Source organism: Ursus arctos, unplaced genomic scaffold (genome assembly GCF_023065955.2).
Source record: "Ursus arctos isolate Adak ecotype North America unplaced genomic scaffold, UrsArc2.0 scaffold_3, whole genome shotgun sequence".
Lineage (NCBI taxonomy): Eukaryota > Metazoa > Chordata > Mammalia > Carnivora > Ursidae > Ursus > Ursus arctos.
Window position 1 is genome coordinate 87,941,657 of NW_026622985.1, and position 26,287 is coordinate 87,967,943.

The 26,287-nt window shown below is 40.4% G+C and overlaps 2 protein-coding genes and 1 long non-coding RNA gene across 7 annotated transcripts in view; 2 read left to right on the forward strand and 1 right to left on the reverse strand.

Moving 5' to 3' along the window:
- The window catches only part of IFT56 (intraflagellar transport 56), a 46,382-nt gene extending 36,269 nt beyond the window's left edge, over positions 1 to 10,113 (forward strand). For both annotated transcript variants that reach the window (XM_026511864.4, XM_044388629.3), the window contains 2 exons: positions 5,481 to 5,614; positions 7,808 to 10,113. In XM_026511864.4, the coding sequence (XP_026367649.1) occupies positions 5,481 to 5,614; positions 7,808 to 7,919 (246 nt within the window). In that variant the 3' untranslated portion in view covers positions 7,920 to 10,113. The remainder of the gene's footprint in view (positions 1 to 5,480; positions 5,615 to 7,807) is intronic.
- LOC130542131 (uncharacterized) lies at positions 182 to 24,620 on the reverse strand. The gene is made up of 6 exons (XR_008956471.1): positions 24,544 to 24,620; positions 19,223 to 19,820; positions 16,166 to 16,200; positions 15,817 to 15,910; positions 15,442 to 15,569; positions 182 to 447 (listed from the first exon to the last, which is right to left on the reverse strand). It is a non-coding gene; the product is annotated as an uncharacterized LOC130542131 (long non-coding RNA).
- Positions 24,621 to 24,681: 61 nt separating this feature from the next.
- Positions 24,682 to 26,287, forward strand: part of UBN2 (ubinuclein 2) — a 75,610-nt gene continuing 74,004 nt past the window's right edge. For all 4 annotated transcript variants that reach the window (XM_026511869.4, XM_044388643.3, XM_026511881.4 and 1 more), the window contains exon 1: positions 24,682 to 25,155. In XM_026511869.4, coding sequence (XP_026367654.2) covers positions 24,682 to 25,155 — 474 coding nt within the window. The remainder of the gene's footprint in view (positions 25,156 to 26,287) is intronic.

Genomic DNA, 26,287 nt, shown 5'->3' on the forward strand with positions numbered 1-26,287 from the left:
CTGGGGCTCCTGGCTAGCTCAGTTGGAAGAGCATGGGACTCTTGATCTCAGGGTTGTGAGTTCAGGCCCCATGTTGGGCTCCCTGCTGGGTGTGGCACCTACTTAAATAAATAAATAAATAAATAAATAAATAAATAAATAAAATCTTTAAAAAAAGAAAAAGAAATGTCATCCTTTTCATGAACAAACTGAACTCAGAGATAAAACAGCATTTCAGGGTTCTATATGTATATCAAGTATGTATGCATATAAATGAAATATGAAACAATGTATATGAAACAATGATTTAGAGAGATTGTTTTAGATTTCTAAAGCTTGTGTGCGAGTCTTTAGATACCATCCAAGTAGAGATACTCATCTGGTAGTTGGAAACTTGGTTCTGAAGAAAGATGTCTTCTGACATCATAGATTGGAGAAATCATCGCCATTTCAATAGTAATTAAAGCCCTAGAAAACAAGATTACCCAGGTAAGGAAGGAAAGTGAGAAGAGTAGAGAGTTGCAAACCAAACCTTGGGGAATACTTAGGTGCAAATTGTAGACAGGAGAGACAAAGGAACCAGAAAAAGAGAATAAAAAACCAATCAGATTTACTAAAGGATTGGCTCTCTATGTGTGTATGCGGGAGCAGGTGCATGCGTGTGTGTGTGTGTATGGAGTTGGAAAGGCAGAGAGAAGGAGGGAGGACTTTTCGGCCCTATCCTATAGATTAAAAGGTTTTTTTTACAAATTAGCCTCAAATTCTGGAAATTCCTTTTTTTGGAATATTTCTTCCTGCCCAAAAGACAAACAAATGTTAGGTAAAGAGAATCTAGTGTTAAATTAATTAATAATAGCTCATTTCAAAGTGAATCATTACTAAAATAAAGTGAATCACCATCAATGGAAAAGGTTTTAAAACATAGGAAGCTTAAAAATGTTTAACATGACTTAGTAGATGGCAGTGACATTAAGTGAGTTAGTGAAGGCAGAGGGAAAGAAAACATTCGGAGAGGAATTTAGTTCAGTTGTAAATGTATTAAATCTGAAGTGTGTTTGGGGCTCCAGGTAGAGATATTACATGTAGGAAATTATCAGGGCAAGCCTGGAGCTCAGTTGTTCATGTGAGAGGTCAGGATTAGAAATGTAGTTTTAGAAGTTAACACAGGGGCACCTGGATTGCTCAGTCAGTTAAGCATCCAACTCTTGATTTCCGCTCAGGTCATGATCCTGGGGTTGTGGGATTGGCCCTGTGTGCTGGGCATGGAGATAGCTTAGGATTCTCTCTCTTCTCTCCTCCCTCTCTCTCTGCCCCTCCCCCCACCCATGTGCATGCTCTCTCTCTCTCTCTCTCTAAAAAAAAAAAGAGAGCGAGAGAAAGTTAACAGTAGTTAATGGTGGTGGTGGTAGTGGTAGTAATAGTAGTAGTAGTAGTAGTAGCAGCAGCAGCAGAGTATGGGAGAGAATGAGGTTAACCAGTGAATGAGATGAGGAACCACGTGGACACCAGTGTTTAAGGAATAGAAATAGAAGAATCAGTGAAAGAGACAAAGGATGAAGATGGACATAAGGAAAGAAAAGAACCGGGAGTGGGGAAAAGGTGCTTTTTATGCCTGTTTTTCTTGTTCGTATTTATCAAAAGCCAAGGGAGGAGAATGTCAAATCTGCAACCTGATGGAACTGTATGAGACGTGAGAAAACAATAGTGGGTAGAGAAGAGAATGAGATTAGAAAGCAGACTCAGTGAGTGTAGACCACAGTAGGTAGGTAGGTAGGTAGGTAGGTAGATAGATAGATAGATAGATAGATAGATAGATAAAAAAATAAAGCTAAGGATAACGGGGGAAATGTGTTGCCAACTTAAAAGGAAAAACAGGGTTAGGGATTTGGGGTGGGGGAGTATTTTTGCAGGTGGAGGGAGAGGTTTTTCTTTCAGAGTAGGGAGTAAGAGTATATCCTTAGGCAGAGGAGCTGTTGAACAAAGAAATTAAAGATTCAAGAGAGTAGGAACATTTTTGACAGACGAAGACCCTAAAAGAGATGAGAGGAAGATGGGGTAAAGATCAAAGGAAGATATCGACCTTGAAAAACAGTTTAGCATAAGCTATTGTTTCAGTGGTCCCATGACCACCCACTAGTTTGGTGAGTCACTAGAAGGGTTCACATGACTCAAAGTTACACTCATGGCTAAGACTTATTACAATATAGAAAAAGCAGGAAAAAGATATGTATACAAGACTGGAGAGGTCAAGCCCAGACTTTTTTGCCCTTCCGCTGTGCTAATTGCACAATCACGTCTTTCTCCAGCCGCAAACTACAGAGACATGTGCGAGATATCCAGGAAAAACAAAAAAAGCAAATAGGAAAAAAATGGCAGAATTAAGTCCTAACATAGCAATAATTGCATTAAATGTAAATGGTCTAAATATACCAATTAAAAGACAGACATTGACAGAGTGAATAAGAAATCATAACCCAACTATGTGCTTTTTACGAGAAACTCATTTCAAAGTTGAAATGTAAAAGGTTGTAAGGTTGAAAGTAAAAGGATGAAAAAAACACATACTGTGAAATAGGCAGGTTCTTTAACAAACAGACATACCTTATCATATGATCCAGCAACCACCCTCCTGGGCATTTATCCCAGAGAAATGAAACCTGTGTCCACACAAATACATATTCCCAATGTCAACAGCAGCTTTATTTGTAAGAGCCAAAAACTGGAAATAATCCAAGTGTCCTTCAGTAGTGAATGGTTAAACAAACTGGTTTGGCATGGACTACTACTCATTAATAAACAGGAATGGCAATGACAAGCCTGACTCCATTTCTTGATGTTTGATAGCTGACAGCTTTTAAGCCTCACCCTTCCCTCTTCCCCTTGTGCCCCATATGTGGACAAAATGATAAGAAATGCTAGGTAGTCCCTTCTCTGACACCATTAGGTGATTTAAATGACACAGGCCCCTGCTCCTGCTCCGGAACCTCATCCCAGCCCCACCACCAACCACAATAAAAACCCAGCCAGTCTCCTTGCCTTGCTGTCTCAGGCCATTTTGAACCTGCTTGAGAGGCCTGCCCTACTTCCCCCACAGACCTCAATTATGTAAGTAAGAAATCTTTCCATGCTCTCTTGATGTGTGTGTGGCATCATCACTCGACATCCAAACCAAACTTTGGGTGGAGGTCCCTCCTGCTTTCTGAGAGTTATATAATAGGAGCAAACTATTGGTATACACAATAACTCAGAGTTTTAAATATTTTTTAAGACTTTATTTACTTGTCAGAGAGAGAGAAAGCGCACAAGCAGGGGGAGCAGCAGGCAGAGGAAGAAGCTCCCCCCTGAGCAAGGAGCCAAATGCAGGACTTGATCCTAGGACCCTGGGATCATGACCTAAACTGAAAGCAGACGCTTAACCTACTGAACCACCCAGACATCCCATAACTCAGATTGTTTTTTAATTGAAGTGTAGTTACACACAATATCACGTTAGTTTCAGGTGTACAACATAGTGTTTCGACAACTCTGTGTGTTATGCTGTGCTCACGGGTGTAGCTACCATCTGTAACCATATGCTATTATAAACCATTGACTCTATTTCCTATGCTGTGCCAAAATAACTTGGATTAACAAGGAATAACAAGGACATTATGCTGAGTGAAAAAAGCTAATCTCAAAGGGTCCTGTACTGCTTGATTTCACATATATATATATATATATATGTATATATATATATATGTATATATATATATACACACACATATACATATATAATACACACACATATACATATATATATACACACATATGTATATATACATATATATATACATACATATACGACATTTGTGAAATGACAAAATTGTAGAGATGTAGAACAAATTGGTGATTACCGAGGTTTAGGGCTGGTGAGCAGGGAGGGGAGCGCACATGACTATAAACAGGTGGCACAGCCTTGCGGTGATGGAATAGTTCTGTATCTTGATAGTATCTTGCTAGTGAGTCTACACATTTGATAAAATGACAGAACTATTCGCACGCATTGTAGCAATATCAACTTCCTGGTTTCAATACCGTGATATTGTACTATGGTAAGCTGTAACTGGGGAATTGGGTGAAAGGTACATGGGACCTCTTTGTACTATCTTCATGACTTCCTGTAAATCTAGAATTATTTCAAAATAAAATGTTCTAAAAAATGAACCAATTAGAGTTACATCCAGCAATATAGATGCATCTTAACATATGTAAGACACAAAAGAATATTTATGGTATTCATATAAAGTTTTGAGAGGCAGAATTTAATTATATTGTCTAAAGGTATATACATAGGAAATAAAACTGTAAAAAAAAAAAAAAAAGCCAAAGACTTTGGACAAAAACTGATGACCATAAAAGTTGGAATAGTAGTTGCTTCTGGAGGGAAGGAGAAGGTTGTGGTCTGGAAGGGACACAGAGAGAGTTTCTGTTTTGCTGTCAATGTCTTGTTTCTTGACCTGGGTGGTGATTACACTTGCGTTCATGTTATAGGCATTAAACTGTACATTTGTGTTTCATGTACCATTCACATTGTTATTTCACCAAAAGTAATTTGAATAGAACATAGGAAGAGGGATTAACTTTGAAAAGGAGTTAAAACACTTCTTCTTGTGAAATGGGCAGAAATGAGGGAAGGATGAATGAAAGTACAAATATAATTTGAATTGAAGGGAGGAAAGTTGTGTTTTCCCTGAAAGATAGAAAAACGCTAAGAATGCAATAGAAATCTTAAGGAAACTGGCAAAGGTTTAGAAGAACAGTTCACAGGAATGGAGAGGTAACTAAACCACCCTGAATAAGGGGGATTGCCCAGCAATTTGAAGCCTTCAGCAAAATGGCAACACTACATTTATAATGGCCAATCAAGAAAACTCATCTAAGCAGAATTTAATGGTATTAGGCGTGCTCTATTAGGCCAAGGAAATGTGTAGTATATTTGGGAAAGAGGTCTGTCAAAATGAATTAAACGTTTAGAAGATTTGGTGTTTAGAGTAGTAGTATCCATCTAGGCATTTTGAGAATTCAGGAACGAGGTCAGAGAAAGTAGTGTTCTCTTGGGTTGAACATGATCAAATAAGCATAAAATGAATGATAGTCATCTACAGAATGTATCGAGGAAACCTGAAAGATACCCTGCTCAAATCACAATCATCAGTTTATCATCAAGATTACACTATAATTAGAAGAAAGGGTAAATGTGTTGATCACAGCATAACTTGACTATATGTAGAAAAAAAAATGTTATGTTGTTGAAAACTGAATGAACGTAAGTTGATATAAATTAAACCATGTTCTCAAATTGTGATTTTCCTTTTTGTTTTAATGAAAAATTGCTAACTGAAAATGGTATCACTAACCTTACACTTTTTTATACAGTTCTGTTTCATGTTATCTTTACATTTAGTTTCATTCTGTGTAATCTTTTGAGTACAAGTATTATCACAATATTTTCTTTTAATCAGATGGGCCAGTTCTACTATTCAGCCAAAGCTTTTGATGTCTTAGAGCGGCTGGATCCCAACCCTGAATACTGGGAAGGCAAGAGGGGTGCCTGTGTGGGCATTTTCCAGATGATCTTAGCTGGAAGAGAACCCAAGTAAGTAATCAGACAAGGGACACTACCTCTATTCTTTTGCTGGTTTGTGAGGGAAAAGAATTGTTTTCTTGGATGCTATCTACTGAAAACCCAAAATTACAATGATGGATAGAAGATTAAGATGTTTCATATTTCTGTCTGACCTTTTTCCTCCAGAAATTTTTTATGTTGTAAAATCGGGTCATTCTAAATCATGTGTGCTAGGGACACTGAGCATACTATAGCTTTCAAATGTAAGAGCAAGATCTATATTTGGCTCTAAATGAATAGTCATTTTCATAAACGAAGTCTTTTTCAATCTCTTCTACTCTTTCCTTTGCCTGTTGGCTTTTTCATGTCTTTTAGTTTAGGCTTCAGAGAATTAGGAATGGGGTGGGTATGGTTGATAATTCTTTTTTTTTTCTTTTGCCTTCCCATTTTCCAGGAAATACCTAGACAGTAGATTACATAAAATTAAATAGCATACAGCTCCACTTGTAACAAAAATAAAAATATTTAAAACTAAATTTGGTTTTCTAAAAATAACTTTGTGGAATGTATTTGTTACTGGTAAATGAACAGGAGATGTGATTATTTTTTATAAGTAAATCTATCAAAAATTACTTCCTGCCTTGTATTTACTTCCAATCCTAAATACAAGGTTAAAGAATTTGATTAGGTGAAAGAAGATGCTTGAGGGAAAAAAAACATAGAAAATACAAATGAACTCTTAGGGAAGAGGATCAATAGGCAGTCACCTATACATTTGATAAGGCAATAGGGAAGTTTTAGTATGCATTACTTAAAACATGAGTTTCAATTTTAATTAAATTTAAATTACTTAAAACATAAATATTGGTTGGGGGGGCCTCCTGGATGGCTCAGTCAGTTAAGCATCTGATTCTTTTTTTTTTTTTTAGTAATTTTTTATTTATTTGAGAGACAGAGAGTGAGCCAGCTAGAGAGAGAGTACAAGCTGGGGAAGGGGCATAGGGAGAGAGAAAAGCAGACTCCCCACTGAGCAGGGAGCCCCATGCTGGCTTGATCCCAGGACCCTGGGATCATGACCTGAGCCAAAGACAGATGCTTAACTGACTGAGCCACCCAGGAGCCCCAAGCATCCGATTCTTAACCTCAGCTCAGGTGTTGATCTCAGGGTCATGAGTTTAAGCCCCACACTGGGCACTACACTGGGCATGGAGCCTACTTAAACAAACAAAAACCCCTAAATACTAGGTATTTGCCAAATCTTGGCCCTGAACTTTCCTGTCTTCCATGCGTATTAATATATTAATTTTCTTGAAGAAATCATCCATTCCTCTGGCTCTGTAAAATTTTACAAATATGGCAGTGACACCCAGTTTATGGTGATTACCAAACAAAGGAGCATTCGGACTCAGAGAAGCAACTTGTTAGTACGAAGCTAGAATTTGAACCCAACTCTTTGAACCCAGCTCCTTGATGTACCCTCTTTCTACACAGTCATACGGAATAGACATAGAAATAGCAATACTTATGTCATATTAGGACAGAAAAATTAATAGCATGTATATAGATAGTATAAGTAAATAAAACTTGGGTTAGTGAGAAGGATTTCATAGAATTTCCTTTTTATGGAATATTACTCGGCCATCAGAAAGGATGAATACTTACTATTTACATTGATGTGGATGGAACTGGAGGGTATTATGCTGAGCGAAATAAGTCAATCCGAGAAAGACAATTATCATATGGGTTCACTCATATGTGGAATATAAGAAGCCGCGCAGAGGATCATAGGGGAAGGGAGGGAAAACTGAATGGGAAGTCAACAGAGAGGGACAAAAACCATGAGAGACTCTTAACTTTAGGAAACAAACTGAGGGTTGCTGGAGGGGAGGTGGGTGGGGGGATGGGGTAATTGGGTGATGGGCACATGATGTGATGAACACTGGGTGTTATACGCAACTGATGAATCACTGAACACTGCATCTGAAACTAATGATATACTATATGTTGACTAGTTGAGTTTAAATAAAAAAAAGAACTTCCATTTTACTATGCCACCGTAAAAATAGAAGGCTTGGAAGTTCATAACTTTGTGAATACACAGTGACCTAGTCTATTACTGAAGATGTCCTACTGGAAGTATGTGAAGAACAAGTACGAGTTTATTTTACCTGTTAATATACATGCTGTATTGAAACACTTTGTCCTTTCCAATCTTTTCCTCAGAGAGACACTTCGAGAAGTGCTCCATTTACTGAGAAGCACAGGTAACACCCAAGTGGAGTACATCATCCGGATCATGAAGAAATGGGCCAAAGAAAACAGAGTGCCTGTCTAAAACAGCTCCAGAGCCCTAGGGAACCAGTCACCACTTTGATGTGAAATTGGAAATCATTTTCCTCAAGATCAATGTAAGATGCAGGGTTCTGTTCTTTGCCATTTCCTTCCTTGCCCTTTGAGCCTCAAGATCAGTGACTGACTTGCTTAGAACTAGCCTCCTGGCTGAACTAAGTGCCATAGTCCGTGCTGTGGCCCCTGTATGATCCGACTAGCAATAAGACTTTGGACTTGTTGGTGCCTTTCTTCCAAAAATACTCAGAGAACTCTTACGTAATTTACTGACTTTAAGGAGAATGGCATAATTTTTTTAAATATTGGCATCCCATGGCATTTTCCCCTCGCTGCAATAACAAATGCCTTTAATGCTCAAGAGTCACCCTCATTCTGTCGTCTTCATCTTAGCCAACTGTACATTATCCCATTTTACTGGGGAATTCCATAAAGAATTTTGTAACGCATTTCTGAATTTCAGGAGAGCAGAGGTTATAAATAGTGATATGATTCTAAGAGTGGCAGTAAGATCCTTTATCAAACTCATTCATGGATAATGGACTTTGAGGATTACTCTTGCAGTCATTCTGCTGATAAATAACATATTACAGTGAAGTAACAGGAGTATTAGAGTTTTTTTAAAGGTGAGTACTGTGAAAAAAATCTGTGTGGTATATTTAAAAGTATTCAAGAAATAGTATACAAATTGCATTAGTCACTTCTCTGTTCTATTTTAGGGAACAAAACAGATTAGGGATTTTTTTTTCATATATCATGCTGAATAAACATCAATTTTGAAAGTAGGGCTACAGAGATTATATATATGCAATGTGGCTATTTATTAATATAATGATAATAAAGCATGAACTGTGCAGAGCCCTTTAAGGAACCTCCTAATGGCTGGACTCTGTCCTAAGTCATATTCCAGCCCCATGTTTCTGAGCTCTTGCAACATAAACCTATTATACAACTGAGCAGTTTTAGACTCACAACTGATTTTTTAGAAAATAGACATACATGGTTTTCTGTACCAGATTACCTTTGTTTCCACACCCTGTATTTTGTTCCTATGAGTTTAAGGTCCCCAGCGTTACAGGTATACAAAGTGTAGAGCCATCCCTATCTGGCATGAGAACCGAAAAAAAGTCCTAATTCCTTGAAGCATTATAGACAGCTTAGAGAACTCACGGAAGCACTGGCTCAGTTGTCCAGTATGCCCCCCGCATGTGCTGTGGCCGCGGAAGCCGGACAGAACGGAGCCGGGAGCATGGCAGGGGAGTAGCTAAGGAGAGGAGATCAGTGACTGCAGGTAGCCTTTGCCTTCTGGACAGTTGCAAGGGGTTCTTTCAGTTCCTTTTATCTTAGACCCAGATCTAATCAGTTCAGAGCACAAGTCAAAACAAACTGGCCTGAATAACTGAATTTTAGAAAAACAAATTTGTATCATTTTTTCAAACGCCAAAGCTTCTATTTTTCATTAACGTTGTTCCTCCGTTTTCAGTAGTTGGTTCTTACCATCTAAGGTACTCGGTGGATCAGAGCTGGGCAGAACCTGCTCTAATTTTAGAATTATCTTGTGATTCCTATTACGCTAACTTAAAATATTAGGAAACATAGTAGTGGAAAAAGACGGAACACCACAGTGGCTTTTGGCAATGAAATTTGTTTTCCAGTTGATTGCTATTATTTTCAAATTTCTTCTACTTGATAAGCTTTTCCATTGATGGTGATTTACTTTTAAATGAGGTTTTGTTGAATTAACAGTCTAGCGTCTCCCTGCCATTTTCCTGTCTTTGGGGAAAAGCAGATACTCCAAACATAGCAATTCCTGGAATTTTAAACTAATTTTTAAAGAGTTTTTAATCTATAGAAGTGAGTCAAAAAAGCGTAGGGACTAGTTGAAGAGGGATACCATCCAGTTCTGTTAGTAAGGATAGCTACTTGTGAACTGTGTTGGCGGGGTCCCAATCGACAATCTTGGGCATGGCAGTTTTTCTTACATGTGATGATACAGGAGAGAAGAGGGTGCAGGCTGAGGAATGTAGTGTCATATGTACAGTTCAGAACATCCATGTACTATTTATAGTTGATAGCAAAGATTACTTGCAAATGGAAAAAATTTATAATTATTTTTCTACTTCAAAGGAATTATTATATTGTACTGTGATATACTCAAATTAAAGTTTATTATTTGGTCTTACTATGTATCCTGTTGAGCGTGGTGAATGCCGGTCCTGGGTATGTCATGTGCCTTCTCCCCTTTCTTGACCCCAGAGTGGAGGGGAAAAAATAAAGTTTGGGGCTCCATAGGTACTCTTTATGAAAGAGGAAAGTAGATATTTTTTATAGAAGCCTTGTCCCCTAAGGCTGTGGTTCCTCCGTGGTCATATTACGTTTGGCTCTTTGCTGAGTCATAGCTCATTTCACAAGTGTTATAGCCAGTGCATAGTACGATACCTCGCACAAGAAAGCTCACTGATACTTGTTCACTGAATAATTAAGCATTTCATAGCTGGTAGAGCAAGGGACTTGTGAGACCTGACCTCATATAATTCTGATTCCCATCTAATTATTGTTTTATTGTGTGCCAAGCATATCCTAGGAGCTAGGGGTGCAAAGATAGATAATGCTAGTCCTGACCCTTAAGGAACTCAGTCCCACCGGAGTATATACAACTTAACATGATAGTGTATGATTGTAGATGGCAGTAGGAACAAAGTGTTGAGAGAAAATAAGGCAATGGGTTGGGGCACCTGGGTGGGGCAGTCAGTTAAGAGTCCAACTCTTGATTTCCGCTCAGTTCGTGATCTTGGGGTGGTGGGATCGAGCCCCACATCTGGCTCCGCAGTCAGTGCGGAGTCTGTCCCTCTCCCTCTGCTGTTCATGCTCGCTTTCGCCCTCTAAAGTAAATAAATTAAATCTAAGATTTAAGGCAATGGGAATGTTTGTGCCCCTTGTAAATCGACACCTCCTGCCTCACTGGGGAGCAGCCATCAGAATGGATCCTGAAACCCTGCAACTAGCAGGATGCCCCGGCTTCCAGCATGTGTGCAGTGTGTGTGACGTGCATCCAGGCACGTGGAAGCCAAGGACTGCTTCCCTCCGTTAAGGCTCGGTACACTTGGATCTTGGAAAGCAAGTGGGCATTACCAGATGACACTAGTTATATCCACTTTCTAATGGCAAAAATGAATTAGTGATTTACTACTTCCTCTATTTGGGATTCTCTGAATCTGATTTAGATAAATGGTCATCTCTGCTTCTTCATCCTATAAAATACTTCTGAGGTTTATAGGTATTTGATGATAATGTTCAAACAGTATCCTGCCTGTTTAGAGATGACTGTCAGAGAAGCAGCCCTGGAGACCGGATGATGTGCCCATACCCCGAACTCCGGACTGCAGGGCTAAGCGAGGAACCTAAGACAGCACACATTCACCAGATGAATACAACCAGCCGATGCGTGTGTATTGATGTGCAGTATACAGTCTAATTTATACTTTGTGTCGCATCAAAACCCTTCCTTCTTAAAATCTAGATGCCATATACAACGAGGGAGGGACCACCTTGGTGGCTGGGGCAAAAGGGAGGAAAGAAGCAGATGCAGCAGGGCCCCCACTCAGGCTGCCCCCCTCAGGCGACACACTTTACAGACCATGTATGGAGTGAGAACACTGCTAGGTGAACCTAAACTGTGCCTAAACTGTGGATACATCTTATCTAATTTTATTCATCATAGTTTTTGTATATCCATTTAGATATCCATGTATTTATTTGGTCAGTTATTTACATCCCACTGTGTTCCAGAAAAGATTTGAGATAAATTACCAAAATACATGTTACAAAATATAAATAGAAGGCATTTAAGGGTGAAAGAAGCCAAGAGTAAAGTTCATACACAAAAGTACATACCAGAATTACTAAAGATGGGCCAGAAGTTAATCTTTAGGCTTCTTACCAACTAAAGCAAAGGGCAAAATATAACCAGATAAAAAATTCACAGTCTACCTATGTGAATGAACTCCCTCATGGGAAGAAAAAATTGGATTTTCAGTGATCTCTGATTGTTTATGGGATTCTAATTAGGTTCTCTGCACTACAACTGAGACATAACTACATGCTTCACAAAAATTTCAAGGGAGTCTTATTGCTTCCCTAAACATGTACAGGTCATTCCTACTATGTACAATTAAATAATTACACTTGCCCTTCTATTTTTAATTTCCTCTAGAAACATAATTACACTCTCCTTTGCCAGTTTTTTGACCAAGGAGTAGTTACTAATGTGGTGGAGCTGAGACATATTATTCAAGTGTTTAAAATTATAAGTGGGGCTGCCTGGCTGGCTCAGTTGGTAGAGCAGGCAACTCTTGATCTCAGGGTCGTGAGTTCAAGCCCCACGTTGGGTGTGGAACCTACTCAAAATTTAAAAAAAAAGAAAAGAAATTACAAGTGTATGTTGGGATGAAAATGTGGGTACTGTAAAAGCAGTGAAACGAAGGGATAGTGTAGTTGATGCATTTACTGAGGAGATTCAATAAGAAATTTAGGGAAATTTGTTTTCTCTCTTGTCATGGAAGTAGCTACATAATATTCTCAATTTTGCCTCTTGGACTACAAAGCCTAAAATATTTACAATCTGGACCTTTACAGAAAAGGTTTGTTGAGCCCTGCTCTAGAATATCGCCTTATCAGCCTCAAGTGAAACTTTCTGCGATGGAACATTTAAAAAGACCGACTGTTGGGACATGACTGAGCTTCCACACTGCATGAGTCCACTTACATGAGGTATCTAAAGCTGTCAAATCACAGAAGCAAAAGGTAGAACGGTGCTTACCAGGGACTGGAGGGAGAGGGAAAATAGCAGTGGTTTAAGGGGTATAGTTTGAGTCCCCCAAGATGCAAAAGTTCTAGAGATCTGTTTAACAACAATGTGAAGATACTTCACACGACTTAAAAAATGATTAAGATGCTAAGTTTTTATGTTATGGGGTTTTTTTTTATCACAGTAAAAAAGTAAAGTCCTGTAAAAAGCTAGGCCCTACCAACACTAGTGAGAAGAAAGCTGGAGGGGCTGTCTGAAGAGGCAGACAAAGAAGACTTCAGAGAGAAGAGCCCAAGAAACCACCTGAATCGTTCACCTCGTTTTCCAAGTATCAATGTTACTCCCAATATCCCCAGCTCTTTGAACAACCGTTCTTGCCAAAGGCTAATTTATTTTCTTTGGATAGTTTTATCAGCTGCTGCAAGCCAACAGAATTTAATTAACTCACCATTAGTAAACGGCTCTCCTTGCTTGTTTAACAAAGGAACTACTCAGAAATGTACTTTGGTTGAAGCCTCGTTCTCATTTATTCTTGTGAAGCAATTCTGTGATGAAATATCGTTTTAAATTTTCTAATTTTTTGGACCAGTGTTTTCCCGTGATTTGGGATGGTTGTAATGACTGCTTTGTCTGGTCGCGTGGCCTATATTGCCTTCCCTCCCCACTCCCACAGTGTCATTACATAGTAAGCATAATGTGTTGCCACCTAATTTGACACAAAATAATTCACACTCCACTGTGCCTTAAAGGCTCTAATACCACAGGATGAGGACCCATTACTGGAATTTCTCTAATTATGAAGTGTGTGGGTCCTAAATATACATTAAAATAAGGGAAAATGACCACTAGATGGGTCTGTGGTCTTTGGCCAGGACTGTATTTATTATCTGGTGCCTGCACTCCAGCAGTGGGGTCATGGCACATTCTAGGACCCTGAGTCTCATAGTCCTCAAAAGAGCTGGGTATTCCTTAGTGTCCTGTCACCTGAGTAAATGGCCATAGGTCCTTTTTGGGAAAGGATTGGGGAAATCATGAAATATATATAATATATATGTGATATATATAATATATATATATATATGAACTTATATAGTCCTATGAGTTTTGGCAAATTTATACTGTTACGTAACAAGCACCAGATAGATAGAGAGATGATTTGGTTTTGTACAATAAAGTTTTTTTTTTTAAGATTTATTTATTTGACAGAGATAGAGACAGCCAGCGAGAGAGGGAACACAAGCACGGGGAGTGGGAGAGGAAGAAGCAGCCTCATAGCGGACGAGCCTGATGTGGGGCTCGATCCCATAACGCCGGGATCACGCCCTGAGCCGAAGGCAGACGCTTAACCGCTGTGCCACCCAGGTGCCCCTAATAAAGTTATTTTTAATAAAGCATCCCAGGTTAAAGTTTATGCTCACTCTCTATGGTCACAACCACCATTCAGAGACTGGGGTTTGACCTGGGCATCTGTCCAGGGTGGCAGAGGAACTAAAAAGGAAAATTAAAGTGAGCATTGATGACAAAGAACTAAAGCTTCTGGGGCAGGGAGGGGAGGTAGACACAAGTTGCAAACAGTCAAAAATCCAATCGATAAAAAAAGAAAAATCTGATCCATAAATGGCATTGGACTTCTCAGCAGCAACTCTGAAAGCTATAAAAAACAATGCTGCAGTGCCTTAAGAATTCAGAGGAAAAATTATTTCCAACTAGAAATTGTAATTCAAATATGTAGTAGAACAGATAGCTTTTCAGACATGTACATCTAACATAAAGTTATCTCCCGAATCATGTGCTAGACCAAGAACACGGGGGGAAAAAACTAAGGAAACAAGAAGACATAGTGTATAAGAAGTGAGCACTCCAGGTTAAGAGCTGGTGAAAGGAATGCCCAGGATAACGACAGGGACGTACTTCAAGACACTGTGCAACAGTCCCAGAGATCAACCAATACAGACCAGAGCAGGTCAGAGGCTCCAGGAGAGATTCATTCAAGATTAAATAGAATACCTCATTTATTACCATACTGCGAAGGGACCTTGGAGATAAGCTCCACAGAAAACGAAGGAAATGAGACAATCATTACTAAAATGTGCAGGGAAGGAAAAGTAATCATAACGTACTGGGTCATGCTGTAAAAAAGCGTTTATGGGTCATAAAACTATAAGCACTGAGGGGCGCCTGGGTGGCACAGCGGTTAAGCGTCTGCCTTCGGCTCAGGGCGTGATCCCTGCATTATGGGATCAAGCCCCACATCAGGCTCCTCCGCTATGAGTCTGCTTCTTCCTCTCCCACTTCCCCTGCTTGTGTTCCCTCTCTCGCTGGCTGTCTCTATCTCTGTCGAATAAATAAATAAAATCTTAAAAAAAAAAACAACTATAAGCACTGAACACCGATTCAACCAAACATTGATCCAACAGTATTACGAGGAAGGGGGATAGAAAGTGACCATGTATGAGGCTGTGTGTGACAAAAAGCTGTCTTCAGATCTCATTGCACAAAGATAAATGAAAAAAAAAAAAGGTCTACAATTTAGTTCTAATAAGCAGAGGAAGCCGAGCAAACCAAAGAATCGTAGAGACGAGCCATGTTTGCAGGAAGCACTCTGCCCTGTAGCAGAGAAGACATCATTGTGAACAGCTCCACAGCTGCTCATCAAGGAGGTGGAGAAGAGTAAATTCAAGGCTTCGAGTCATAAGCTTAATACCTGCCAGGTGGGCACATGGCCCTGGGGTCCCCGGATATGCATATTCACCAAAACAGCGGGTCCAGGAAAACGCGTCTTCCTCAAAGAGGAGCAACTCAAACGAACAAATGGACAATGCAGCTAAGAGTCTACAGAAAATTAACACAACAGAAAAGGAAGGAAGGAAGTCAAAGGGTGAACAAAAAAAAATCACCAGAAAATTGGTGATATGTACATGAAAGCTGTAACTACATACTTTGACAGAAAGGTAGGAAATAGTAGTAATTCCCTGGTATTTCATCTTTAAGGCATCATTAAAGTAATAAATAGTATATAAGGGTACTTTACAATTCCAAATTAAACATAAAGTATAAGAAAAAGAAACTACTGGGGTACCTGGCTGGCTCAGTGGTTAGAGCGTGTGACTCTTGATCTCAGGGTTGTGAGTTCGAGCTCCATGTTGGGTGTGGTGATTACTTAAAAATAAAATCTTAAAAAAAAAAAAGGAGAAAACACTAAATTTCATCACTGGTCACAGTATGGAATTATAGACGATGTCAAAAAGAAATTAAGGATTAAGCATATTATAAAATGATCTTATTAGAACAAAAATACAAATCTTCCAAATTATCAGAAGTGACATACACTAAACAGAGCAAAAAGTCAGTTGAAGGGGGATTTTTAAAGAGGTTTAAACGAGAAAACATGACATAAAATAATATGTCAGATCTATGCTCAAACATACCTCTCATGTCGAAAATGCTAATGAGCTCCACTCACCTATTACAAGAAAAAGATTGGCAGATTAGATCACAAAGCAAAACCTAACTCTGCTGTTTACATATAAATGTTGATAATAAAAAGATGGGCAATAGTATAATTGGGCAAATGCAAATAAAAGAGAGCAGGTGTCACAACCAAACAGGGTTGAATCCAGGTCAAAATCATTAAGCAAGTCAAAGAAACACACAAACACACTTTGAATGATAAAAGGTCCATTTCTCAGAAGATATAACAGTTATGAATATGCAATGAAAGAAAGAGAGCATCAAAAAACAAAAATGAGGGGCTCCTGGGTGGCTTAAGTCAGTTAAGCCTCTGATTCTTGGTTTCAGCTCAGGTCACGATCTCAGGTTCCTCATTTGAGCTGCACATCTGGTTCCCTGCTCAGCAGGGAGTCTGCTTGTCTCCCTCCACCTCTACTCCTCCTCTCGTACTCATGTGTGTGCGCTCTCTCTCTCTCTCTCTCTTAAATAAATAAATAAATCTTTAAACAAACAAAAATGATAAGAGCTACAAGGACAGTAGTAGTAAAAAATTCCAGTTCACAACAGTTGAAATGAAAAAAATGTAAGGAAAAGCATATAGGTAACTTAAGTATCACAACTAATAAGGAACATTGTTAACACAGCTTATGCCTTGAAAACAGAACAACTTCCTTTTCAGGGAACCATAGAACATTCAGTAAAGCTGACTGTGAATTAGGCCACAAAGCAGATAACATCAATCAGTTATGCAAGTGTTTACTATGCTCCAGCCACCTGTCAAAACACGTCACATGTATTAACTCACTGAATCCCAACAACTTTAAACAGTATGTATATTATCATTCGCATTTTGCAAACTAAGGCATGGAATGCTGAAGTTGTTTGCACCAAAGTCAGGAGTTAACTTAGTAAGCAGGCATCTCGAAAATAGAACGAATAAGGAGGTTTTAAATCACAATGTCTAAGTCGAAGTTACCCACAAAATTAAGAACCCTGCCACCTAAACATCAAAAAGGAAAAGAAAAAACAATTTAACCAACCAACTGGAAAAAAAATAATAAATGAACAAATAGCAAATAAAAATCTAGACAAAAACCCTCTCTTAATTTTGGGGTAAAAGAGAATATCCAAACTGTTTTCAAACTGGATTGGCGATAAAGCTCAGAGAAAAGGTGAAGGTCTTGAATCCTTATTATTAATAAAATTAAGCATCTTATCAAGAAGTAGGGGCGCCTGGTGGCTCAGTCGGTTAAGCATCAGACTCTTGGTTTTGGCTCAGGTCATGATACTGGAGTCCCAGGATGAAGCCCCATGCCAGGCTTTTCTGCCACTCCCTCTGCTCCTTCTCCCTTCCCCCACATCTATCCCCCCACTCCCCGCCCCCAGCTCATCCACTCATGCTTGTGCTGTCTCTTTTTCAAATAAATAAATCTTTTTTAAAAAAGAAAAAAACCCTCATACATTGCTAGTGGAATATACACTGATACTTCCTTTGGAGGGCAATTTATCAAATTCAAAATGCACATATTCTCTGAATCAGCAGTTGAGTCAGGTTGAGCACATTACATTTGCTGAAGAGTTGTTTCAATTTCCTTTCCTGTGAGCTAACTGTTCATATCTTTCCACTTTTCTATTAAGTTATTATTGTTGTTTCTCCTTGATCTGTAGGAGTTCTTTATAGAGCAGAGAAATTCACCCTTTGTGAAATATGTTGCAAAATTGTTTCCATTTTTGTCATTTGATTCTGATTAGTGCTGTTTTTCTGTCCTGCAGCAATTTGTTTTAAATGTTCGAAATTATCAGTTGTACTTGGAAAGGCTTTCCCTAGTGTGAGATTATTTTTCTCAGTCTCAGCTGATTTCTTCAAAAGTGTTTATGATTTCATTTTTTACATTTAAAACTTTGATTCACTAGAAATGTATCCTTTTGTAAGGTGGGAGATACAATTTTATTCTCGTGTGGATGGCTACCCAGTTGTCTTAAACTATTTATTGAATAACCCATTCTTCCCTCACTGATTTGAAATTATTGTATATTCAACAAGAGAGAGACAGGAAATGGAAAATGCACAAGTGGAAAAGTGGAAAATGATTATAAACAGGCAATTTACAAAAGAGGAAATTAAAAAAACAGGTATATGAAGTGATGCTCAACTCCCTTAGTCATGAGAGAAATGCAAATTAGAATAATAATGACTGTTGGGACGCCCCGGGTGGCTCAGTCGATTGAGGGGCCAACTCTTGATTTTGGCTCAGGTCATGATCTCAGGGTCAGGATATCGAGCCCTTCGAGTTGGGCTCTGTGCTCAACAGGGAGTCTGCTTGAGATTCTCTCTCTCTCCCTCTGCCCTCCCCCCTGTTCTTTCTCTCAAATAAATAAATCTTCTTTAAAAAGTTATAAACTGATCTATTATTACACACAGGTAACATGGGTGGATCTTAAAAACACGGTGTTGAGTGAAAAAGAAACAGAATGAGATATATAATAATAAATTTACTATTAAAAATATAAGTGTATAAAACCACATATTTACAAAGTCACATAGAAACAAAAAGTTAAACTTTACAATTTCTGTCATTGGAGATAAGGAATGATAATAAGATGAAATTTCAGAGAGGGGCAGGAGAGAGAGAGCTTGAGAAGGGTCATCAATGATGGTCACGTGCCACAAACCAACTATGATTAATTCAGCCTTCTTTGCCTGAATTGAAAACCAAACCAAACCAAACCAAACTCAAGGTTACCAATAATCTCCATTTTGCCAAGTGCAGGGATCATCTTCCTGTCCTCATCTTACTAGACTTGGTAGCATCCAACAGGCAGTTGACAAGCCACTTTCTTGAAATGCTTTTCTTCTAACATCATGTTACTCTTCTACTTAAAATGTTCCGATAGCTCTGGTTTCAATTATAATAAAATCCCAACTCCTTACACCATTCCGTGTAAGCTGACTCCTATCTCCCTCTCAGATTTGTCTCTTCTCTCCCCAGCTTGTTCACCGCGCTCTAGCCACTCTGACCTTGCTTCTAACTCACCAAGTTTGCTCCCTTTGCAGACTTTGCACTTGCTTTTCTTCCTCTGTTATATTCTTCCTTTAGATCTTCCCAGAACATTCTGGTCTTGACTCAAATGTGTCTTCCTCTGACAGGACTTCCAGAAGAAGGATCAACATAACATTGAACTGTGGTCCATTCTACCTTCTTATGTTGATTGTCACTGCTATTGCCAATTAAGCTTGTTCCTATTGTTCAACTCCAAAAGGCAGCCATCTTATCGTATTCATTTTGGAGAAGATGGGAAACGAAAATCTGGGGACAACCCTGCTGCTCCTCCTCTAAGATAAAACACTAAAGCAGAAGCACTAAACAATGGGGTTGGTTTGCCCCTTTTCTCTAAGTATATGTCTCCACAGATGCAAGGTTACCACACCCTGGATTGAACATTAATCTTCAACACAAGATTTGAGAGTATGTGGGGTGCCTGGGTGGCTCAGTCGTTAAGCACCTGCCTTCGGCTCAGGGCGTGATCCCGGCGTTCTGGCATCGAGCCCCACATCAGGCTCCTCTGCTGGGAGCCTGCTTCTTCCTCTCCCACTCCCCTGCTTGTGTTCCTTCTCTCGCTGGCTGTCTCTCTCTGTCAAATAAATAAATAAAATCTTAAAAAAAAAATTTGAGAGTTTGTAAAATTATCATATTGCCGTGCTGAAGATGTGTAGATAGTTAATTGTTAATGAAAAGGGTATGAGTAGCTTGATCTCACAGGATTATTTTATTGTTGTTCTATATTTTATACCAAAAAAACCCAAAATGCCTGATCTTATAGCATTACAATTAGAAAACGTGAATGTCTTACATAATCTAAGATTTTAGGCAAAGATACTCTGACTTTGCATTCAAAAGGAATTGACTTTGACCTCTTTGCATCATCCTCAAAGGCCCTTACTACTGAACAAGAGTATTTAGGATTTCCCAAATTCTCAAGGAAATGCACAGATAGACGTGCTCTGCCCCTAAAAAATTCTAAAAGCACCCAAATTAATTTTTCCTCACCTATTCAGTCTCTAACTGCTAAGGTGGCTATCCATTTCAAACTGGTGACTGCAACCAGTTAGAAGACTATGAGATCAATTTTAAAGGTCAAAGCAGCATTAGAAAAAAGAAATGAAATAGGCTACAACAGAATTTAATTGGATTGAAAGTATCAGGGCACCTCACTAATCCTTATTCAAGGCTAGAGTCCAGGAGGGAGAGCTGATATATGAACAGTTATCTCACTGGAATTCCTGGGTTGATTTGTTGGACAGATAACATTGTACAGTCTAATTTTATTTATCACAACTACCTGTGATTTGTGAAATGATGTACAGGGGAATTTTATTTGCTGATAGAAAATCCAGACTTTTCAATTGAGTTCCAGTGAAGAACTTAAAGTATATTTTCGGGGAAAGGTTTGTCATCATGGATGTTTTATGTGTGCGCTATATATATATATATGGCGTGTGTGTGTGTGTACTATTTATTAATCAGATCAGTATAAATTGTTCTCAAAGAAGGTGCTTTATTATTAGATGAAAAAGAAATAAAGTGAAAAATACAGGAGCTGTGTTCAGGCATAGCTGCTATATTTGGAAGTGCAGTGAAAATACTGAGAAAAAAATGTTCCTCTAATAATCAGAGAACAGACTTTACATTTCACTCAAAGAAGAGAAAGATAATGCATTTCTGGCAAAAGAAAGATTAATATCTTCAAAATTAAAGGACATTTGAAGACATAGCATATAAGTCCCTAAAATATGTTCTTAAAAGGGCGTAAAGTTATTGGCACAATTTCTCAGTTGCTTCACAAATATTAATGAGAAAGACAATCTTTGTGTTTAGTTGTGGCAGAAGAGAAGGTTCACGCTAAGTGCTAAGAAACTGCTTCCTTTTGGGGCGCCTGGGTGGCACAGCGGTTAAGCATCTGCCTTTGGCTCAGGGTGTGATCCCGGTGTTATGGGATCGAGCCCCACATCAGGCTCCTCCGCTATGAGCCTGCTTCTTCCTCTCCCACTCCCCCTGCTTGTGTTCCCTCTCTCGCTGGCTGTCTCTATCTCTGTCGAATAAATAAATAAAATCTTAAAAAAAAAAAAAAAGAAACTGCTTCCTTCAATATGTTGGTGCATATGTTTTTGGTGTCAAAGAGGCTGATAAATTCAAAGCTATACTTCCTGGCAATAACACAACATCAACTCAATTACCATAGAACGTTGAGAAGAATCAATGATTACTCTGCAGTTATATTCCAACTTGATGAGAGTACTAATACTGCGAGTTGTTTAATACTTTCGTGTCAGATATGTGTAGCAAGACAATTTTATAGAGGAGTTATTGTCTGTATGGAGAAAAATATATTCACAATCAGAAAACAGCATGTAAGTCAATAAAAAACCTTTATACAGGGGCTCCTGGGTGGCACAGCGGTTAAGCCTCTGCCTTCGGCTCAGGGCGTGATCCCGGCGTTATGGGATCGAGCCCCACATCAGGCTCCTCCGCTATGAGCCTGCTTCTTCCTCTCCCACTCCCCCTGCTTGTGTTCCCTCTCTCGCTGGCTGTCTCTATCTCTGTCGAATAAATAAATAAAATCTTTAAAAAAAAAAAAAACTTTATACAGTTTATAATGGATAAAATATGTTATCTATTATATTAATGGATAATAATATTATGTATAAAAAACTTTATACAATTTATAATAGAATTGCAAGTGATGGGACAACAAATACAATCGTAAAACTGTAGAGATACAAAAAATTATTGAAAACTTAAAAACAAGATAATTTGAAATATTAAATGAAAATAATTGTATATAAGATTCATTTGGCTTTCAAAACTTAAATAATTGAATTAAAGTTGATGTTCTCTGAAGAGAATAAATTATTGTGGCTTAGTACCTCATTTACACAGAAAAATGATTGCTACACATGAAATTTACCATTATGTTGGATTAAGATTAAAGAAATTATTGCTAAGAAGAAAGTGGATTCATGTTACTATCCACAATGCCTATGTATGTGAACTAGGATTTTCAATTTGACCTGTTTTAAAAATAAAGTTAGAGATCAGGCTCAATAGGTAGACCAGATATACATGCAGCATTGTCCTCATGCATTCTGGACTGGAATAAACTTATGAACAGGCAAAGACTTCCACGGCATTAAATAAAACTTTTACTAATTTGCTTCTGTACTATTTATATTAAGATTGGTTTCTACGTTGTGTTATAAAATACATTTATATTATATTAATTTTGTTGTTCTTCATTTTACGAAGTTTTGTGCAACTTGTATTTCGGATATGTATACATGTGCATACTGGGTTTCAGTGTAGAATCTATTTCTCACTTTGAGCTGTGGTTCAAAAGTCAGAAAAACACTCAATGCGTTAGAAGTTAGAAGATAACTTTGGAGGAGTAACACACTTGCAGAATGATTTCGCCCACAGACCACCAGTTCTCTGTCGGACCTAAATTGTGGATATTGACTATGCATTCTTTTTTTTTTTTTTAAGATTTTATTTATTTATTCAACAGAGATAGAGACAGCCAGCGAGAGAGAGAACACAAGCAGGGGGAGTGGGAGAGGAAGAAGCAGGCTCATAGTGGAGGAGCCTGATGTGGGGCTCGATCCCATAACGCCGGGATCACGCCCTGAGCCGAAGGCAGACGTCTAACCGCTGTGCCACCCAGGTGCCCCCGACTATGCATTCTATATGAAGTACAGAATTTACTTTGTAGGTAAGTCGCATCTAGGACAAATAATGATGTAACAAAAACGTGTTTTAGGTGTGCCTGGGTGGCTCAGTTAAGTGTCCGACTCTTGGTTTCAGCTCAGGTCATGATCTCAGGGCTGTGGGATCGAGCCCACTCACTGGCTCTGTACTCAGTGCAGAGTCTGCTTCAGATTCTCTCTTTCCCTCCCTCTCTCTCACATAAATAAATAAAATCTTAAAACACACACACGTATTTTAGAAGCATTAATATAGTCCCACTGCAAGACTGGCAGGAAGAGACTGGGGACAGAAACGTCACTTCAGTGCTACTAAAACCAAGAAATGAGACCACTAGTGCAGAATCAAAATGGGAGCAACTACAAAGAAGATAATGGAGATAAGCATAGCGCCAAGGAAAAATGATAGCAATTTAGAGCTGGGAGGGAACTTTGGAGACAACCATTCCATCACTATCTTCATACAACTAGTAAAAATAAAGTGAAAAAAAATCGAGAATTTGTCTATGACGTCACACTGACTCAATCAAATAGTCATCAATATGTTAAACCAGTTAATGAAATTAGCAGGAGTGAGTTCTCTTCAGGATTTAGAGCGCGGGCCCTCGAATTTGCTTTCTATTTAATGGATTAAAGTGGGCAATAACTCTCATCCTTTTAAATCTGAATTCCAATTAGTTCATCGCAGGTGTGCCTACAAGGCATTCCCAAACAAGGCTCCCCTCCCCCCGAAATGGGTCGTTTAGCATTCTACTTTCGAAGAGTATGTTCCCTAAAATACCACCAAATTCTCTTGAGAAGTTTTCTGTTAATTTCGACAGTTTACGGGCGAGCCCAGAACTGTTCATTTACTCGTTCAATCACCCAACTTTAAAACGGTATTGAGCATTTTACGACTGTACCACACACATTCCCCACCGCGGCCGGGCGAGAAAAACAGGAGTCGGTCTAGGAATGGGAGGCCTGTGGGAGTCAGTGTGGCGTTCTGCGGAGAGAAGCCGCAGGGCTAGTCCTGCTGGAGTTAGCCATTTCCTTTCTTGCCTCGATACTTCGGGCAGCGGGGCGCTGGGCGGGCTCGCACTGCGGTTGGTCCTCCCGTCCCTCAACCCCTTCTCCGTATTCGCCTCGAATAACCTGTTTGACAACCCCGATTCTCTAGAGCCGAGTGCGGGAGGTATATGCCGGACGGGACCCAGCGCCATGATTAGGTCAGTCCCAGGCACATCCAGAGGCTCGCTCCTAGCTAAGCCCCACATGCGTCGCCGGTTTCCGGGTGCAAATGGGAAGCTCGGGAAACCCCAGACCCCTCCCTTTTAGGAAGGGCGCAGACGGCGTCTCCGTTTCCAAGGAAACCGGCCCTGCCATAACGTCACTTCCGCTGACCTGTCTGGACTCCCGACTGTTGAGAGGAAAAGAGGAAAACTGAGCCACAGCCACGACGGTGGACGCGAGCGTCTCCTGTCTGCGCATGCGCCCGCTCAGCGGCCTGCTTCTATTTATGTGGGGGATCCAACATGGCGGCTGCGGCGACCCTGGCGATGGCGGTGGAGACCATCAGAACATAGTGGCGGGGAAGGGGGCACGGTCCGTACTCACGGTGGCGTCGGCAGAGACGACTGAGGGTGGTGGAGGGAAGAAAAGCGACGGAAAGCAAAAGGAAGGGCGGGCAGGCAAACAACTCGGCGTAGAACCGAGCGCCGGCTCGAGCGAAGGCAGAGGGCCAGAACAGTGGGGATGGCGGAGCCACGCAGAGTAGCGTTTATTAGCCTGTCACCGGTGAGGCGGCGCGAGGCCGACTACCCGGGGGCCGAACGCGAGCCCGAATACCCTCGCGAGCCCCCCCGGCTGGAGCCGCAGCCGTACCGCGAACCGGCCCGGGTGGAGCAGCCGGCCCCGCGGGAGGCTGCCCCCCCGTCTGACGCGCAGCCCCCGCCGCGGGAGAAACCGCTCCCCCAGCGCGAGGTCAGCCGCGCCGAGCCGCCCATGTCGCTGCAGCGGGAGCCCCCGCGGCCCGAGCCGCCGCCGCCGCCGCCGCTCCCTCAGCTGCACTTGCAGCCGCCCCCGCCGCGAGAGTCGGCTTCCCGGGCCGAGCCGCAGCAGAGGCCGCCGAGGGAGACAGTGCGCCTGGAGCTAGTGCTCAAGGATCCCACCGACGAGAGCTGCGTGGAGTTCAGTTACCCGGAGCTGCTGCTGTGCGGAGAACAACGGGTACAGAAGATTCTCCCTCACCCCCCAGACCCTGGGAGCCTCAGGACGCGTCCTCCTCTCCCGGTGGTCCGCACCTTCCGACGCCCGCTTTGCGCGTCTGGGGTCGCCTGGGAGGGTGGACTGGAGGGGGCTGGGGCCGAGCGGGTGGACGAGTGGTTGGTGCTGCTTTCCCCTGCTCCCCAGGGTTGGCCAAGGCTCCCACCCGGCTCCACCAACCCCCCCCCCCCCCCCGCCTCGTGCGTCGTCTCCAAATGCCGCTCCGAGCTGGTTTTCCTCTGCACCTTTTGAGACCTCAGAATTTACTCCTTTCTGCTCCCCACACAATATTTGGGGGCTCTGCAAGTTACTGGTTGGGTTTTCCTTGTGGAGCTCCAGCAGTCGTTCCAGTAGAAAGGAAGAGAAAACCCGGGGGGACACGCCCCCCATCCGAAGCAGCGAGATAGTGTAACCCCTCCATATCATCTTCCTCTTCATCACTATTTGTTATGCTTGGCGCTGAGATGTGCTTGCGAACGTGGGGTATTTCTCTTAATTGAAGGGTATTTGAAAGTAGTCTAAAAATTTTCAGACTAAGGATTCCATTCCAGGAATGAAGAAGAAGCGGATTAGTTATTTGGTTACTTATTTTTCTCTCACCTTGGTATTGGTACACCTACTTAGCTTTGTTTTCTCTAGAGTTTGTTTTTACTGTAATTGAATGGGAAGGTGTCTCCTGTTTTATTTGGCGCCCACCGTCACACTCTCTTATTTGAGTGTATATCATTAGTTTATAGGTCTAAGTTGGGTGATGTTGCACTGGCCATTGTAATTTTTGGAGAATGATGAAAAGCTGCTTTGAATTTTTAGGAATTGTTGAAAATATATAGGTATGCCTTTGATGGAACTGGTGAACAACAGCGATTGGAGAGAGGTTTGTTGGTAATTGTAATTTTTATTGTAGATTTTGGTGATCTTTAGAAGTAAACTAGAAAGTGAAATGATAGAGTAACAGTAACAAGAGAACAGTTTCCTCTCTTGTTTAGAGATTATGCTCTTTATTAGGTTTTGCTTTAGCACCGGTCTAATGGATTCCCAAAGTCATTTGTTTTGTTTTCATTCTCAACGGTCTTTGTAGTTGAATGATTCTTTAGTT